A 19,649-nucleotide genomic window follows, 5' to 3' on the forward strand; every position below is an offset into this window, starting at 1 on the left:
TAGTCCTTTATTTAGAGAGTACACATTAAATACTGAATGGGAATGCTGACACTCTTGCATTGAATAGTGAATGTGGCATTGCCAGCAAGCATGTTTTTGCTGTTCTGCATCTCATAGTTACTTCTACCATTTCTTCAAACTTAATCCTCCCTTTTGTCCTTTTTAATATTATAGTTTCATCTACATGTTCTCTATTTTAATTGAGGTCATTTATAAAATATGCCTGCATAACTCAAAGGTGATTTTGTTTCCATTTTTATATAAGGCTAGTTATAAGAGTTACATTTTACCATTGGTTTAAAAATATATGTTTTGGTTTTAAAGGATGAACTTTACCAGAGATTTTCCAATTGAATATTTTGGATTTTTTCAGTTCCATCTGAAATCATATCTTAAAAAACCAAATCATTATTAACAAACAAATGAATAACATAATAGAGGAATTTCATGGAATTTAAGCAGAATTTTAAGAAGTAGTAGCATAGGGCAGTGTAAACTGTACAGTTGTTTCTCTTGTATAGATAGACAAGACAGTGACTTATCAAGATGCTCATATGCCTTCTCTTTTGGCATCTCTGTAGTGCGCAGTATTCCTTGTCTTATCTGTTGTAAGTGAATCACTAGCATTTTGTTGGGGATTGGGAAAACACATTCAACTAAAACAGTTCTGGTATACATCTAGAAATTATTTTCAAAAATAAATATGTACTTTTTCTCTCTTCTTTGAGTCTCAACTTTTGTTTCAGAAGTGTCTTGTTCTCAAGTGTCTTAATGAACTATCTGAAAATATCTTTACTTTCTAAACTGTAAGATTCACCTGTCTGTGGGCATGCTTAGTCTGTGAAAGTGTGCATGATTGCTTCCTCAAAGCATTCTGTGATCAGAATGTACAATTCAGTGTTATCAGCTTAGAAGTTTTATCACACTGTCTCCTGATTTTTTCATTTAGCGTCAAGACCAGCCAGCCTTGATAGTGGCAGAACATCCACTAGCAATAGCAATAATAATGCTTCACTCCATGAAGTCAAAGGTATGCTGTAGGTAAATTTATCCATGTAATCCATCCATTTCCAGTAATAATTAAAAGTTTGGGTGGGACTGAGCCTGTAGCTCAGGGGCAGAGCACATTCTTAGCATGGAAAAGGCCCTGTTTTCAGTCCCCAGCACCAGTGGGGAACGAAGTTGGAGATGTGATGAAGTTTCCAGGAAAAAGTGTGACATATAAATCTGTGTTTGGAACATAGTTCTTTGAGTGTTTATACTTTTTTCATTGTAATACATGTGTATTTCAATGAATACTAATGTAAAAACAGGAGCAATTATTTTGGTTTCATTTTTTCATCTTCACAGATAAAATAATCGTAATCCTTATACATAAAATTATCCATTGGTCCTTATTTTATGTACATTTTGTTTGACATTTAAGTGATTGTCTTTAATTTTCTTATGCATGTACATTAAACTTGCATTACTCATATTTTAGAAATATTTTTAGCTTAATTATCCACAAAATAAGATGAAGCTTTGTTATTTTTAATTTGAGAAGCAATTGTGTGTGTGTGTGTGTATATATGTTGCACAAGAGCTATAAGGATGCGTATTGCTTATAGAAAGAATGATTTTAAGACTAATTCCTCGATTCTTAAATATGCATTAAAAGGTGAGGCTTTTATGTAAATGTATGGAAACTTTGACTAAAATCTTTATCCTTTAAGATACACTGCCTTTTCAGATGCTGGAATTGTTTAATCAATCTGTTATAGTTATTCTCGGTAGTCCAGAATTGTCAAATTATATAATGAACACATTTATTCTGTTGCTTTGAGGATTATAGAATTATTTTGTCTCAGTTGTAATTTCATCGTTAATGCTATAACATACTGCAGTGATCTAAAATATCTGATTTTGAGGAGGAATTTTTTTTTTACAAGCATATTATGTCTAGAAGAAAAACTGTCTAAACTATGAAGAATTTCTTTTGATTTGAAAATTTAAGACAATGTTATTGCTGTAAAATGTTACATAAGTTGGGACAACTTCTTTCATCTATCACTTTATTCTCTATAATTAGGAAACCGTGGAAAGTGGCATTTTCTGTTTTGATATATCATACAGTTTTTTATTGATCAAAACAAATCAGTACTCTTGAGGAGTAGCATCAAATTTTAGGGAGCTTTATTCCAGAACTAACGAATTTCCATTCATATAGTTCAGCTTCAGCTGAGTCTTATAAGGCTATATAGGCAACATACCAACAGTGGACAGTAGGAACAATAAGATGATTCAGTCATTAAGAAAAGAATAAAACAACAAATATTTTGTTTTGTATTTTATTGAATTTTCTAATTGTATCATATCTCCATTTGACTTACCTTATGTATGTAAATTTTTTTAATTTAAGTTATTCAGTTAGGATGAACAGCACCTTCAAATAAGTAAAGGGAACTTAATAGAGAAAGAACTAGAAAAGAATCTCTTTCTTTTTTTTTTGCATTCAGAACAGTTTTGGGTTTTAACATTCTGAAATAATTTAAAACTCATATAATAATGTTCTTGTTCTAAATTTTATAATTATTTGGGCCTTAATTTTTAAAAGTGTATTTATTCACTCATCTGTTTATTCATATATTTAGTCATCAATATGTTGAATGCCTTCTTTGTAAGAGGTTCTCTTTAGGCTCTGTGAGTATTATGGTAAAAGCAAATTTTTGTCCTTGTGGAACTAAAATACCTGTCATTTTGACAAAATAAGGAAGCAAGCTGTGACCAACAGTTGTTAAACTGATGAAAAATTAACATGATTTACTAAGTATTTATAAATAAAACTTAAAAGTAAGATTGGCTATTCATTCAATAAGAGTCTAGTCAACAAATATTACTGCCTATATAGTATTAATCTCATCTCTATTACTGAGGTCTCAACATACCATTTACTTCCAAAGCAGGTGCAGTTAATAACCAAAGCAGGCCACAAAGCCACAGCAGTGGAGAATTTAGCCTGCTTCATGATCATGAGACTTGGTCCAGCAGTGGTAGCAGTCCAATCCAGTACTTGAAAAGACAGACCAGATCAAGTCCAGTGCTCCAGCACAAAATGCCTGAAACACTGGAAGGTCGAGCACATCACAAAATCAAAACTGGTTCCCCTGGAAGTGAAATTGTTACTCTACAACAGTTTTTGGAAGAAAGCAACAAGCTTACCTCAATACAGGTTAGTTTTATATATGATGACCTTAATTAAGATGATTATTGCCCAGTGCAGTGGCTATAGTCCCAGTAGCTCTGGAGGCTGAGGCTAGATGATTGCAAGTCCAAAGCCAGCCTCAGCAACTTAGTGAGGTCCTAAGAAACATAGTGAGACCCTGTCTCAGAATAAAAAAGGGCTGGGGATATGATTCAGTGGTTAAGTGCCTCTTGAGTTCAAATCCCTGGTGCCAAAAGAAGAAAAAATATATCACAAGTTAAGTATCTGATTGAACTTTATAGCTTAAAAAAAAATTTCTGGAGTGTTAAGAATTACTTGCATCTGTATATCATATAGCTCAGTATATCAGGAAAATCAAAACATGACTGTATTTACTGATCTGCTTTAATTTTTTTTTTTTAAACAGTTAAAGTCCTCAAGCCAAGAGAATCTTTTAGATGAAGTAATGAAAAGTTTGTCTGTCTCTTCTGACTTTTTGGGAAAAGACAAACCAGTTAGCTCTGGTCTTGCCAGGTCAGTAAGTGGAAAAGCCCCAGGGGACTTCTATGAGAGACGGACAACTAAGCCTGAATTTGTGAGATCTGGTCCTCGAAAGACTGAAGATGCATACTTCATTAGTTCTGCAGGAAAAACTACACCAGGCACTCAAGGAAAGTTAAAATTAGTAAAAGAAACCTCTCTGTCACGACAATCAAAAGATAGCAATCCTTATGCCACTTTACCTCGTGCAAGTAACGTGATTTCTACTGCTGAAGGAACTACACGAAGGACAAGCATCCATGATTTTTTGACCAAGGACAGTAGACTACCTGTATCAGTTGATTCACCACCACCTGCTGCTGATGGCAACATCACTGCAGCATCTAGTGAGTACCATTTATACCAGTGGTCCTCTCATGCACTTCTTAGTTCAACACATGCTGTAAATTCTTGTGCCCAAAATGATTTAGCTACAGGTATGCCTGAGTCTCTCTCTTCCCTGGCTAGAAGCTCAAGAAGAGAAAAGTCACATTTTCTAAACCAAACTTTTGCCACTCTATCTAATGAGGCATTTGGAATATCCACTAAAGATGACATAGGATCATTTACTATGATTCATTCATCTCAGCCATTCTTATCCCTGAACACAGAATTAGTTAGTAACATAAGTGGGTTACCTCTTAGATCAGTCACCAGAGATACTGACCATATTTCTGCCCCTTCAGATAAAGCTGCACAGAAAGATAATGAACAGTTTTCTGATTGTCAGAACCCTAGTAACAGTAACTCACAGTCCTCTATAGATAGCAATAACCTTATCATTCCTGCATGCCTCTATCCTGATGACACAGAAGCTGCATTGTTGGTTTCTGAGGATAATCAAACCGTTTGGTATGAATATGGTTGTGTATGATCAAAATTGCATAATACTGTGATGTTATTTAATATGCACTGTGCTTCTCTAATCTGAAGAGCTGCTATTGAAAAGTATCATTTGGCTAGGTTTTTTTTTAATTTAAAATTGTGTTATTGTTTTCAGCTGTATGTGATGGCATGTATATAAACATGAATGTGTAACCACACCAAAGCCTGCATGAAATATTAATTACATTGTACATTTTCTGCATGACTTTAAAAACCTCAACTATATGTGCTCCTCTTTCACATTTTTTGTCACTTGACAAAAAGGTTATTACATTGATATCCTGTGCATGTTAAAATAGTTGCATGTTCTATTACCAATAAGGCATTTCAGTCATATTTGTTTTGTTGCTTCCAAAAAGTGATCATTCACTCACTCCCCTTCATCTTCTGCTCCTCCTTTTCTCTCACTCTTGTTTCTTTTTAGATCCCAGAATGTGCACTTTATATTGCACATGTACAGTATTAATAAGGAAAATGTTAAAAAATAATTTTCTAATGTAGTTTAATTATGCTGTCGTGCATACAAAGAAATAGTTAATAATGCAATTTAACATTTTGTATAGCAATTTTTAATGACTGCCCATGTTTATAAAACATTGTTCAGACTTAAAACATTGTTAATATTCATAAATTTTTGAAAACCCCTTCAAATTTAAATGTCATTTACACAGTTACTAGGAGCAGTTGTACTAATTCTTTGCATTTTCCTTCATCTGATAAATACAACAGTTTAAGTATTATCATTCCTTCAAGATGATTTCTTTACTTGGAACCAGTTAACACAGTAGCTTTTCTAGTTCTTTTTTAATAGAGAGTCAAACAATAAACAAAATCATATTCAATATGTTGGACATTTTGTATTTTTACTTCTATTGCAAAAGGGTAGCAAGTTTACAAAGTGGTAAAAATCATTACTTCTGTAATTAATGATTAAAATATGTATGTATATCCTTAGAACAATTTTTTTAAATTAATACATTGTGCTGAAATGTACAATTAGGACTTGTAACCATTTAAACAAACGAGTGTCTTTATAGGACAAATTATAGAATTAAGAATAAATTCAAATGTTATAGCAAAAAACACCATATAAGATAATATTTACGAACTCTAATTCCATTGTCTTAAACTTTTTTTTTGAACTGTAGATGGAGTCAATATCTTTATTTTATTTATTTTTATGTGGTGCTGAGAATGGAACCCAGTGCCTCACACATGCTAGGCAAGCACTCTAGCACTGAGCTACAACCCCAGCCCTGTCATAAACTTTTAAATTATCTTCCTATGTTCACATTACTTTCACAGCAAATCAGATAAACTTGAATTACTTATTCCCAGAATATTTTTTAAAAAACTATAATCCCTATTCACTTATATCTGGAGGAATATATCTTAGCTCTGTCTCTAGAATATGTTTGCCATTTTGATTGAGCCTAACTATTACTGATAATAACTCAGGCTGGAATCTGGAAGGAATGCCTTGAAATGTGACTTTTTTTGCAGGAGGGAAGTACTAGAGATTGAACCTCAGGGGCACTTGACCACTGAGCCACATCCCCAGCCCTGTTTTGTAATTTTTTTAGAGACAGGGTCTCACTGAGTTATTTAATGCCTTGCCAAGTTGCTGAGGCTGGCTTTGAACTCAAGATCCTCCTGCCCCAGCCTCCCAAGCTGCTGGGATTATAGGCGTGCATCACTGCAGCTGGCAAAATGTGACTTTTTAAGTAAGAAGGAATTATTATTTTATATTCATTATTATTAAGCTGTTATTGTTGGAATAGAGGAAAATCTGCAGAGAATCTTTGCTTAATGAAACTTGAATCCTAAGTTATCCTCTGATACTTAACATGAGATCATTTTCACAGGGTAGGCCCCTTCCATTTTTACCATTAATCATGCTTTTTTTTTCATAACTGTTACTAAAAAAGTGGTCTAGCACAGCTAATCAGATGATCAAAAGCAGAAATTTTTACCTTTTTTAGTACATTTTCTGCATGAATACTTCATTTTATTTTACTATCAGTTTTTGCTCAGTTAGTCCTAACATTCCAGAATTTGGGGTGCTAATATTCTTTTCTTTTCTCTCTCCTTTCTTTTCTCTTCATCCCTTGCTCTGTCCTTCCCTCTCCCCCCCAGCCTCTCTCCTCTCTCTCTCTCCTCAGGATGCTCTACTACTGAGTTGCATCCCCATTCCCCCTGTTTTTCCCCCTGTGGATGGGGTCTCACTGAGTTACCAAGGCTGACCTCAGACTTGCAGTCCTCCCTCAGCATTCCAAGTCACTGGGCTTATAGTCTTTTCTCTTTTTCTAACCTACTATCAGTTTAAATGGTAAACATAGCTGAGATTAGATGGGAACCATATGTCATACAAATATAATTAGTGTTTTCTTTTCTACATTAAGTCAAAGATTATTTCACAACTATTTCAAAGTTTTTAGATATCATAAATCTGCCCTTAATACTTTAAATGTAGAATATTAACTTTTTTCATTCAAAATATATTTAAAAATCATATTCTGTTATATTAAATATATTTAAAAATCATATGCTGTTATATTAATGTGGTCATTTTACAAAATTAAACTTACAGGAAGGAATTGTTTCTTACTAAATAACCGTAGGTATATTGATATATAGCACATTTTCAAAGAGAATATATACACTATGCATGTAGGACAAATACATACCATGTTCATGTGTCCTGGAGATTGTCTGAGAATGCAGACTAGACTTCCTCCAGAAACCATCACCTGCCATGGAATGATGAAATTTCCCCAAGACAAAACTATGTTTCCTATGTTTCTTCAGAGCAGTTGGAGTAAAATTTTTGTGGTGGGGGAAAAATACTTATGAATCATACAGAACCACTGCTTCCAAAAATTTTGTTTAAATTAGCATAATACTTTCTTTAAATGAAAATTTACATAGATGGCAAAAAAGTAAGATAAAAGCAAATCAATTCAGACTTTAAGCAGCTACACTTATTTTGTCCAAGACTCCTCCATGAATATCTACAGCTTCACAAAGGTTTACTTGAAAACCATTTGAAGATTCAGTACCCTAGTTAGGTTTCTAGAAGTTATACACATATGATTTGTGCAATATTGTACAAATCATGCTTTAGGTCCACTTTGAGCAAAACAATTTTAGCTATAATCAACGTAAGTGTATATATTATTTGCTTGAAAAATATAACTCGATCCTGATTTTCTTAGTAAGTAAAAACAAATATTTCATTCTGGATACTTCTGTTATATGCAATATTATGTTCTACTTTAAAAACTGTATGTAACCATTTAGTAAATAAACATAAATATATACTAAATAAAGTATGTGAGCCTGACACAGAAAAATTTAATTGTTATAGGTTTTTAAATAATAGTGATGACTTTTATTATGTTTGTAGCTTAAAAATATAAAAATCAAGGGCTAGGAGTGTGACTTAATACAAGAGCACCTTGCCTGGCATTTGTGAGGCCCTGGGTTCAATCCTCAGCACTGGAATAAGTAAATGAATACATAAATTCATAATTACATAAATAAATAAAGAATAAAAATCAAGCCAGACCTGTAACCCCAGCAACATGGGAAGCTGAGGCAGGAAGATTGCAAATTCAAGGCCAGACTTTTCAACTTAAGTAAGGTCCTATGCAACTTAGTGAGACCCTGTTTCAAAACAAAACAATAAAAAGGGCTGGGGATGTAACTCATTTGTAATGTGTCCCTGAGTTCAATCCCCAGTATGGAAAAATTAACTAATTAAATGTGAAAATCAGTCTTTAATGTCTATCCAGTTAATAAACTTCCCAGTTACAGATTCTTTCTCCTTTCCCTACTCAATGAGAACTCTTTAGTTTCTAATCTTCATGAAATTGTTTTATGTTTAACTTTGAATAAATAACATGAACTGCTTTTCTTCTGCAGATATGGACAAAGTACAAGAAAGCAGACATTCAAAAAGCAGGTCTAGGGAGCAACAAAGCTCCTAATTCTATTGCCCACTACATGACATGTGGGCCAAGTGGTGAGTTTACTGCTTATAATGTAAATGAGATTAGTCTCATTTATACAAACTAACCAAGTTAAGTTTAAGAACAAGTGCATATTGCATTAACAGATGTAAATATTGCTTGCTTAATTGATTGATTTTCTGTTCTGTTTACTAGTAAAACAAGATTCATTGGTTACCATAGGTTTTGCCTGTCAGGGCAGGGAACAAACCTTTACAAATTCTTTTTTTTTTTTCCCCCCCTCAATTTAAATTTAATTTTGCTGGCAAGTAATGATAGTCTTTTATGGTAAGAATACAGCTTCCTCACTGTTTTGTTGATAACTAATGAAAATAAACTAGATGCCTGTTCTGTGAAGAGCTACTCAAAGAAAAGTTGTCTCTGATTTTCTGTCGCTTTCTCATTCCCATTGAAGTATCTGGTGCATGCTGTTCATAGTGGCTGCTCTATAGTTAGTATCCCTCTTATCTTCAAGCTTTTCTTATATTTTCTTTCTTCTTTCTGCCTTCCAACTAAATACAGAGAGAAAAGTGTCCTTCAGTTTCTCAGTATGAAGCCTTTATTTCTGAAGTAACAAGACACCTAGCAACTGTAGGAACCATTTTTTAAAAATCATTAAGGAGACTTTAAACAATCCTTCGTGAATAGAGCAGGCAAGAAATACAAACCTTCATTCCTTCCTTGAATCAAGGAGCACTACTGGATTCAACTGCCAAAAGTTTTAGAAGGTTTTAGGACTTAACTATACATTGTATTGTTAAGCTCTACTGAATAAAGAACGTTCTCTCACTAAGGACCAAGTGTTTTAAGGTCAAGTGTTAAAAGAAGCACTCCAGGAACAATCTACTTCTCTCATCATTTGTTTATGAATTTATCTATGTTTGCTTAATGCTTCTGCTAAGTATTAGCCAAAATCTAGCCATTTATATTTAGTTGTGTAAATCTAAATTAAATGCTGTAGTATTTTGTGGAATGTACTATATATGAAGATACAGAGAAAATTGTTTTGGCATGTCAGAGCCTTTTTTTGGTTAGACTGCATGTGTTGGTACTTTTTTTTAAGTCAGTTATCTTGATGCACTGCAAAAAATTCAGTTTATAAGATAAATCTGAAAATTCATAACAAGATACTGAAGTTAAAAAATATTAATCTTCCATATTCCCCACTAAGCTACACTAAGCATTCATATGTGGATCCAAGATAAAAGTGTTTTTCTGAAATTTTTTTAAATAAGATGGTTTTCCACTAAATAGCATTCCCAAGGTAAAGCTGTTGTTTTAACTTGTTTCACTTCTTTACTGTTGGGCTATGTATGTGTCTTTTTTTTTTTTTTTTTTTTTAACTTGAGAGCTGACTGTTGCTTAAGAAGTTTTCTTATGGCAAAAATAATGTAAATAATTTATTACGATCTGCATTTTGCCAGGAACTCACTTATTATTAAGGTTATCATTTATTAATAAGAATTTTTCTGTTTTTGTCCTTTATAATATTACATTAAAGTTGAATGAATAACAGGTACTTTTTGAAATATTTGTATGCATTTGTTACCTTAAACATTTGGAAGAAGCACAAAAAAATAGATTCAGTTAATCCAGAGAAACATCATTTTTTTAGTAGTTCCAATTTTTATATCACAGTTTTATTTTCTTATAAAGTCCAAAAAACTGCATTGATACTCATTAATACAAATTCATTACTTAACAATAAATATCAGAATAATCTTCTGAAATAAGAAGACATTGACTATTTTTTATTTTAATAGCACACTTCTTAGGCTCTCGTTACCAGCTCTAAAGGACTTTTTAGAATAATTCCTTATTCCTTCATATGTGATATATGAACTGTGTGTATCATCACTAACCCAGTAGCCATGAGAATAGTCTCTCCCCCCTCTGTCTCTCTCTCTCTGTGTCTCTCTTTTTGGTAGGCCAGTAGCAGTGTTGTGTTTATAGTTGTCTTGGAAAGACCATCAATAAAAAAAAAGAGAGACAGCATGTTTCGTTGACCAGAAATAGAAATGGAAATTAGAGAACTTGGATTTATTAACTCAGTGCCATCATTAACATAGGTTTGCCACCAAGTAATGCTGTAAAGTTAAATCACTTTGAAACTCTTGGATGAAAGGTGCTATGTAAATGTAAATACAAAGGATTCTTACTGAAATACAAATATTGCACAACAGAAATATTTAAAATCTATTCTCTAGACTTTGAAATCTCTCTCCATCATGACTCCCTGGATACAAGTATCAAATTGGTAAATGGGTATCGTGACAGTCTAGAGACACTTGCATGTAAAAAATGTAAATTTATTTTTTGGTTGGGTAAGTTGAAAGTAAATGTAGAAATTATGTTTTAGCTAAATACAGTAAGTGGGTAAGTTAGATTTATATTAACTAGCATCTAATTTGCACAACTAGGACACATCCCAGAACAGTTACTGAAAAGTTGAAATTTAATGAGTGTGAGGTGGCCCAATGAAGACGAATATCATACTTTCACCTCTCCAGGATACTAGTATTCTAAAATAGAGAATCTACTGAATTAACCAGCACATTAGTGCTTCTACAGAAAATGCTGAATGACAGCCTTTGAAGTACTAAATTTGACAAGGCTGATCTGAAAGGACAATTGAAAAGAGACAAACAAGGGAACATGTTGAGATTGTAAAAATACAAATATTCTCAGTTATATTCATCACCTTTTGCATACCATTTCAAGAAAGGACTAGATAATAACCACATGAATATTTCATTTTTTTCCAAAAGCTACCATTAGAAGCAAATGTGTAGGAAGCCACTCTTTTACCTTATATAAACTTCTGTCAAACAAAATAGTAAAGCCAACTGAAAACTAACCAGGGCCTATTCTTAATGGGCCTGACATGCTTTTAATTTTCTGGCTCTACTCTGAATCAATACCTAAACCCCCTCACCCCCAAGAAAACTGAAAAATTCAACATACAGGGTAATAGCTTTGGCCCAGAGCTCTAATAGTGTACTTCAAATCTAGCCATGTGGAAATGTTTTGGTCCAAGTTTTTGAATTGGTGGTTACCAAAGAGTTCACAAGACAGGTTCATATGTAGCACCTTTCATGCAAGGCATGGTAAGAGCCTATTTAAAAACCACCGTGCATATTATAGAATTTACAGCCACCTCACAAATGAAGTACTACAGCCTGTACTGTCTTAAGAGATTATGTCAGGAAATGAAAATGATAACTGTACCAAATCTGAAATTATAATGGGAATAATAATGTATGCTAAATTACTTTTGTATTTTAAGTTACTTTTTAAGAGAAAAGTGAATTTTGTGATTTTCTTTTCAACTACTTAGTCCCAAGATGTATTTTTTTCTTTAAGCCTTGAATGAATAATACAGAAGGAGCCCATTTTAGAACATAAAAACTTGATGTACATGTTATTTGGATAATGAAATGCCTTAAAAGGAATGCTTAATGGATAATGTTGCACTTATAACACCCTTTAACAAAACCTGATTTAAAATGGTCTTTTTCTTTTCTAAGGGTTCTCTTTTCATTGTTTTCCATTGTACTTATAACTGCTATTAAATACCAAATCAAATAATATATAAGCTGTAACATTTCCTTTAAAACTAATGCTGATGAGAATTTGGAGTTGAACGGCAAAATGTTTATTACTTGGCAATATTTAATACCAGCCATAGGAATCCAACTTGTGATAAGAGTCACCATTGTTTGATTTGTCTTTTTAAAACATTCATTTTCAATTTAGCTTTTAACTTTGTTTCTCCTTTAAAAAGTTGGATTAACATTCACTTTTCAGACTGATATATAAAAAATAAAAGAGGTGATTTTTTACAAGAAGTAGTAATCATTTTTAAGTCATAATTTTAACCAAGTGTCATTCTGTACCCTGGAGAACTGTTTTCAGATACAACCCCTAATTTCAGATTACTTTGCTCTAATCATTCTGGGATGAATATTAGGTTTTGGGAAAAAGTGAAGAGTTTGTCAGTTCTGTCAGTCCCAGAATAGGTTTAAATAGCATTTAATAGCCACCTTATAGGAGCAAAGATATGTTCCAAGACCAGTGGATCCCTAAAAGCACAAATACCAAATCCTGGATGTACTGTTTTGTCCTATAACATATAAAAGTTTATAAATTAGACACAGTAAGAGATTGATGATGGTAACTGATAATAGAACAATTATGTTACATGAATGTAGTCTCTTATTTTTTTATTGTACTGTATTCACTCTTGTGAGATCTGAGATGATAAAAAGACTTACTTACAATGTGATGAAGTGAAGTGGGTGAGGTCAGTGATACAGGAAATGTGACAAAGCATTAGACTACTACATAGGAATTACTTGAACAGCAATACTACAGTTACCACCACAGTTGATTCACTTGTCAATCTTAGGTAACCAAGAGGGCCCCTAAGTGACTATATGGGCTGGTACAGCATAGATACACTGGACAACAGAATGATTCACAGCCCGAGCTGGATGAGTGAGATAAAGTGAGATTTCTTCATGCTACTCAGAACAGCACCCAGTTCAAAACTTGTGAATTATTTCTGGAATTTTCACTTTCATGTTTTGGACCGTGGTTGACCATGGGTAACTAAAACCTCAGGAAGCAAAACTGCAGATGCGGGGACCAGTGTAAAAAACTGCACAAAATCTTTCATTTTCACTTACAGACTTTGGGAGGCAATTCACCTGGGTCCTTGGGCAAATCCTAGGCCTGTTATCACCATCAGACCAGCTACTCAAGGTCCTCAAATTCCAATTTTATTCCTTCATTTTATATTCAAAACAACCTAAATTACCAGTGTCTTAGACATATAATACAGACTAGGTAGAAACTAACATGGAACCTTAGAGTAAGATAATTATTATTTCACCTTTCGTAACATCCCATTTGATTATGTACTTGAGAAAAATATGAGAATTTTGATGACTCACAGAGGAATTTTTGTGATCTAACCCATGTCAGATCCTCAGTTAATGGCTTTTTTTAAAGTATTTTTAGTTGTAGATGGATCTGATACCTTTATTTATATGTGGTGCTGAGGATTGAACCCAGTGCTGTACACATGCTAAGCAAGAGTGCTACCACTGAGCCACAACCCTAGCCCTAGTGAAAAAAAAAATGTCAAATTTTGGTTTTTTTAATGCTTCTGTATGACAACTGACTACATTTTCCTAGGCTTTTATACTATTTCAGATGTCGTAACTGAAAGAGAATGAGTAAAATTATCCTAGAAATAGTATAGTAAAATAACTTAGAGGGCGGAAGAAACTTGCAGAAGTATGTTTGCATTTGTAACCTCTGAACAGATTAAATAAATTCTTTTTAATGGCATAAAGTAGCTACTTAGCTTTAAAATTTAATTGTATGAGAATATTTTCTACCCCTGGTTTTTCTAATTAAAATCATATTTTTAATAGAAAGTTACTGTTCACTGAAAAAAAAAAAAAATTCACTCAACACCAAACTAGGGAGTTTTTATCCTTCTCCCATGTTTGTTTTACTTATCTTGCTGGGAAATCCTTATTCCTTAATCCCCATTTCCTGAAATAAGTATAATATATTCCCATATTTTTTCCTTGTATTCTATACACTATCATGTAAACTTTACACCCACTGTTTTTCAGCTTGCTTTTTCAACAATGAGCATTCTAAAGATGTAAGCTAGTTAAGTGTTCCCAATTGTTGAAGGCATTCCTATAATGACTTACTGTCATAGGAGATGGAAGACAGAATCTGAGTTGACTAAAACTACCTCAGTTCATCTTTTATTTTTCGGCACTGGGAATTTAACCCAGGAGCACTTTACCATCGAGTTACAATCCCAGAGCTTTTCTTCTTTTTTGGGGGGAGGTTGGGGGCAGAGCAGGGATTGAACTCAGGGGCACTCAAACACAGAGCCACACTCCCAGCCCTATTTTGTAGTTTATTTAGAGCCCGGTCTCACTGAGTTGCTTAGCACCTCACCAAGTTGCTAACTGAGGCTGACTTTGAACTCACCATCTTCATTACAGTTATGTGCCACTGCACCCAACTCATACATCTTTTTAAAAGAGCACCAAAGATACTACTACCACTTTCATTTTTTTATTAGTATATTATAAATATAGAATAGTGAATTGTTATATATTTGTACATACATGCAATTTAACTATATGATATGGTCATTTTTTCCCCTCCCATATCTTCCCTTTCTCTTCTCTGTTCCCTCATCCTAGTACCCACTTTCAGTTCTTTTGAAAATTACCAGGAAAAAAAGTGGGGGGAGATAAAATAGGGTATACCAAAAATAAAATAAAAACTTGATGTCCTTACTTTCACCACCCAGGCACATTTTCTTCTAGGCCTGAATTCTTAAGAGAGTCAATAAATCTTACAGTAATGTAAATATCTTTTTAAAAAAATAAAATTACAAGAAAGCTTTCAGAAATACAATTATTCTGAACATTAATTTTTATCAAAATTTAGTATTATGGGATCATGTCCTGTCATCTTCACAAATCTGAGGAAGTCTTCAGGGCTCAATCCCATGGTTGCAGCATTGGTCATTGGATGAAAGTATACCTTTTCATGTCCACCCTCCAGAAAAGCAGAATCCAGAACAAATTTTACATCTCCATCATCACAGAAGAGTGCCAGAGGTGTGGCACAACCTTGACCAACTTTCAGTTTTTCTAGCATGACTGTTTCATCAGCAAATCGCAGACCTCCACTCCCAACACCTAACTTTTTGGCAAGATCATTTAAATTAATTTGTCTATCATGAAGAACTGTCACCAGCCAATAGTTTTTTTTCTTTTTGTCTTTAAGAAATAGGTTTTTACTATGTGCTCCTTTCAAATGCTGGATATGAGGCATCATTTCTTCAACTGTAAACACCTAAAAAATAATCACATGAGAAATTTAGAAATTAATATGCATATATAAATACATTTGAATGTATTTTGATTACCAGGTGAAAACAGCAAGGGTAAGTTATACTCATTGCTCTGAATTTAACTGGTAGAGATCCATCTTAGCCCATTATGAAATACTTATAATCCATTCTCTCGATTCCTCATCTTAGGATCTCAGGCAGTTTCTCTTAGACCAGTTTTCCATTCCAATGTGCTAGCCAAGCTGTCTCTAACATTCCCCCCAAAAAACCTTTTAACTTCAAACTTTAGGTACTAAAGTCAACAGCTGCCTTAGACACTTCTTCCTTCGCATTCCATTACAATCCTGATCATGTGACAACCTCCACTCTACAAATATGTAACCACAATGAAGGTGAGAGGACAGTGAACAAGACCTGGAAACTAATACATAAAAAGCATCAAAAAATCTGGCAATATTCACAGGAAAAGCGGGGAAAGTAAGTCCGGCATGGTGGCGCACATCTGTAATTCCAGTGGCTCGGGAGGCTGAGATAGGATTGTGAGTTCAAAGCCACCCTCAGCAATTTAGCGCGGCCCTAAGCAACTCAGCGTGACCCTAAGTAAAATACAAAAAAGGCTGGGGATGTGGCCGAGTGGCTGAGTCACCTGAGTTCAATCTCTGGTACCAAAAAAAAGGAAGCCAGCCTCAGCAACTTGAGACCCTGTCTCCAAAAAAAGGTTGGAATGTGGCTCAGAGATTAAGCGCCAAAAATAAGGGTGTGTGTGTGAGAGATGTGACCATAAGGGAGAAAGGTCAGAGAAATCGTTTTTATAAGGGAGAGAGGAAAGTCTGAGAAATAGTTTTTATAAAGGAGAGAGGAAAGTCTGAAATATAGTTCTGATGTTGTAAAGGCAAGGGATACTAACTGTATTCTGTTTCTTGAAGATCGCCATTTTAGCTATTATCGACTGTCGCTCAAGTTATGGGTAAGCTTTATGTCCCTGCACCACTCAAGTTACACTAGTTTCTGGAAACGTGCAAATAAACCTTTACATTAGCACATTAAACCATGTTAAAATGTACATATTCGCGAGCCTTTTGGGAGAGAATGGTGATTTTTGCCATGCTGGTAAAGTGTAAAAAGTAACCTGTGATAAATTGATCAAGACAGCAAAATATCCTATCAACCCCTCAACCTCAATCTCCTGCTGTTCGCGGAGGCCTCACACATCGTAGCCACAGAGAAGGCGCTTTGGTGCTTTCTACCACTTGACATACACAAAGTGGGCAAACTGACCGACATCCGGAGCGGTTTACACAAGTTCTCCATGTTTTGCCCTAGTTCTCAACATAAAATGTGATCAAATCACTCCAAGAAGACAACCTTACAGTCACAGTCCTCCGCCATACACCACCCCTGGGCCACCTGATCTCCGCGGCTTTGCTGGATGAACCCTCAGTGAGCACCCCCTCTGGCTGGGGCTGTCCTTGCGGTCACGTCTAACGCGGAAGCCTCACCTCGGGGTGCTCGACGACCTCCGTGCGGATGGCAAGGGCGCCGAGCCGTTGCTCCAGCGCCCCACGCAACTCAGAGCCCGCCATTCCGCCGCCACGCCGACATCCTGAAGTGCATCCGGAAGTGCTGGAGGGATGGCAGCCGAACTGGAAGCGCAGTACCGGTGCCTTCCGGAGGCGGGGCCGCGCCGTCCTGCCGCTCCTCCGCGGGCCGGCGCCGCCCGCGCCGGGACGCGGCCTGCGATGCGCGAAGCCTTGCGATGCGCGAAGCCCTGCTAGGCCTCGTCGGACGCTAGGGAGGCGCCTGAGTTCCCTGGGCGCTCCCTGACCTGCCGCAGGTTTGCTGGGTCCGCACATCTTCCGTGTAAACAGAAACCACTTCCGTTTGCACGTTCGAATTTTATATTTTACCTTTCCTGATAGTTTCGGTTATTCCAGGAATACCTAGCAGTGCTAACCGTGACTTGCCTTTTGCCTTGGTAGTTTGAGCACAACTTAGTGCCATGTTTTCAGCTATACTGGGAAACCCGCACTCACCACTTGAATGAGGCCTGAAATTCCACGTTAGGGTTTCACTTAGAGATTTAGGTTAAGTCTCAAATCTCATACGAAACCTGGGAATGTTTAATGTTTGTGTGAATGAGTTTGGGTAATTTCTCTCAGGACCCGCAAAATGAGTCCTTTGCAGAAGCCTTGGAAGAAGCTGCAATTCAGAGTTGAATTTACATCTTCACCCAGAACTGACTCTGGATAACACAACTTTGAAACTTCTCAGCTTTACCTACCTCTTAGACTATTAAGCTGTGTTTTCCTTGAAAAGTTTTGTGCTTGCTTGCTTACTTCTCTCTCTCTCTCTCTCTCTCTCTCTCTCTCTCTCTCTCTCTCTTTCTCTTTTAGGTGCTTGGGTTAAACTTAGGACCTTGTGTGCATGTGCTCTACCACTGAGCCACATTCCCCACCCCCATGCAGTTGTTTTATTTCTGATTATAGAAACCACAGCAGGCCATTTCCCATGGCCTCAGAAAATTCAGATCAATAACAAAAGCAACTTACAGCATTACAGGGCATTTGGAAAACAAAAAAAGATCACTCAAAATCTTGTGTTCGTATAGTGCTATTGCCATTTAGACTGTCCAGTCTCGTGTGTTTCTTTATTCTTGTTGTTTTGTATATACATAAGTTTTTCATATAATTGAAACCTTCATATATACACAATTTTGTATCCTGCTCTTATCACTTATAAGCATTTTCCTGTTTCTACACTGTCTTCCTATTTTAATAGATATGTACTGAATCATAGTTTTGTTAGAGTTTTTATTTTTTTTTTTGTTATTTTTGAGGTGCTTGGATTGAACTCACGCATGCTAGGCAAGCCCTCTTCCCCTGAGCTACATCCCCAACCCGGGATCATAATTTTCTTAATCATTTCTGCATTGGTGGACATCCTTCTGTTAATGAATCCTAATATTCTAAGTTGCTTCCCAAAATAGTTATTCTAATTTATAATATATTAACGTATATGAATTAACCCACTTTTCTGCATTTTTACAGATATATAATTTTAAAATTTTACAAACCAAAGGGATAATTTATTTTTAATATGTATTTTTCTGATTACTACATATACATAGTTTCTAAACTAAATTTTATTGTTTTATTATGTAATTTTATTTACTTTTAGATATGTATATATGTATATATATATATGTATATTTTTTTTTTCAGTACTTGGAATTAAGCCCAGGGGTGCTCTACTATGGAATGGTATCTCTTTTTATTTTTTATTTTGAGATAAGATGTCACTCCACTATGGAATGATATCTCTCTTTATTTTTTATTTTGAGACAAGATGTCACTAAACTGCTGAGGCTAGTCTTGAATTTGTAATCCTCCTGCCCTACCTCATGAATTGCTGGGATTATAGGCTGTGCACCAAGCCTATAATTCAAAGCTGGAATTTAAAAAAAAATTTTTTTTTTTTTTGTAACAGGAATTGAACTCAGGGGCACTTAACCCTGAGCCACATCCCCAGCCCTTTTTGTATTTTATTTAAAGACAGGGTCTCACCAAGTTGTTTAGGGCCTCACTAAGTTGCTGAGACTGACTTTGAACTTGTGACCCTCCAACCTCAGCCTCCAGAGCTGCTGGGATTACACTCATGCACCACCATACCTGGCTTGTAATTTGAAATTTTAACAGATAAAGGGACACTTAAATGTTTAATATGCATTTTTTCTGATTACTCAGGACATGGATATGTTTCCATGTTCAGTCTGTGGCCATACCATCCTGAATACACCTGAACACATCTGTTTCCATGTTTATTATTTGATTTCCCCAGTTGTGAACTAGTTTTGTTCCTTTCTTGGCTTATTTATCCACTGAATGAATATTAATGGGTTTGATACTGATATAATTAAGTTATCTGCCTTTCATTTGTCATATATCCTCCAAATAGTGTTTCCTTCCTTCTAGTTCCATCTACAGAAGTAAACTCACTTTTGTGAAACCAAATATCATTCTTACCTTTTTAAGTTTTTTTTTTAACCTAAGTTTCTAAATTAGGAGTTTAAACTCCAGTAACAGTCTATGTTCTGTTTTATTTTCTTAAGAATATTTAAGTAGGGGCTGGGGAT

General features: G+C 35.0%; 2 protein-coding genes across 9 annotated transcripts in view; one reads left to right on the forward strand and one right to left on the reverse strand.

The window, feature by feature from the left end:
• The window catches only part of Ccdc88a (coiled-coil domain containing 88A), a 117,929-nt gene extending 105,446 nt beyond the window's left edge, over positions 1 to 12,483 (forward strand). For 3 of the 8 annotated variants that reach the window (XM_047522351.1, XM_047522350.1, XM_047522355.1), the window contains 5 exons: positions 950 to 1,030; positions 2,943 to 3,211; positions 3,612 to 4,071; positions 8,534 to 8,633; positions 9,142 to 12,483. In XM_047522351.1, the coding sequence (XP_047378307.1) occupies positions 950 to 1,030; positions 2,943 to 3,211; positions 3,612 to 4,071; positions 8,534 to 8,598 (875 nt within the window). In that variant the 3' untranslated portion in view covers positions 8,599 to 8,633; positions 9,142 to 12,483. Of the gene's footprint in view, positions 1 to 949; positions 1,031 to 2,942; positions 3,212 to 3,611; positions 6,199 to 8,533; positions 8,634 to 9,141 lie in introns of those variants that run through there. The other 5 variants (XM_047522347.1, XM_047522349.1, XM_047522353.1 and 2 more) reach the window with 4 other exon arrangements.
• Positions 12,484 to 14,694: 2,211 nt separating this feature from the next.
• Positions 14,695 to 17,247, reverse strand: LOC124963375 (prolyl-tRNA synthetase associated domain-containing protein 1). Its single transcript, XM_047523065.1, has 2 exons — positions 17,017 to 17,247; positions 14,695 to 15,519 (listed from the first exon to the last, which is right to left on the reverse strand). Exons 1-2 carry the CDS (start codon positions 17,098 to 17,100, stop codon positions 15,088 to 15,090), a joined length of 516 nt encoding a protein of 171 aa, XP_047379021.1. The 5' UTR covers positions 17,101 to 17,247; the 3' UTR covers positions 14,695 to 15,087.
• Between the last annotated feature and the right edge of the window lie 2,402 nt (positions 17,248 to 19,649).

Source organism: Sciurus carolinensis, chromosome 13 (genome assembly GCF_902686445.1).
Source record: "Sciurus carolinensis chromosome 13, mSciCar1.2, whole genome shotgun sequence".
Classification (NCBI taxonomy): Eukaryota; Metazoa; Chordata; class Mammalia; order Rodentia; family Sciuridae; genus Sciurus; species Sciurus carolinensis.

Bases quoted from the DNA above. Each gene is read 5' to 3' on its own strand.
- LOC124963375 (XM_047523065.1), bottom strand. From the start codon at position 17,100: ATGGCGGGCTCTGAGTTGCGTGGGGCGCTGGAGCAACGGCTCGGCGCC. The intron at 15,520-17,016 runs GTGAGGCTTCCG...ATTATTTTTTAG, and splicing joins AGGTCGTCGAGCACCCCGAG to GTGTTTACAGTTGAAGAAAT.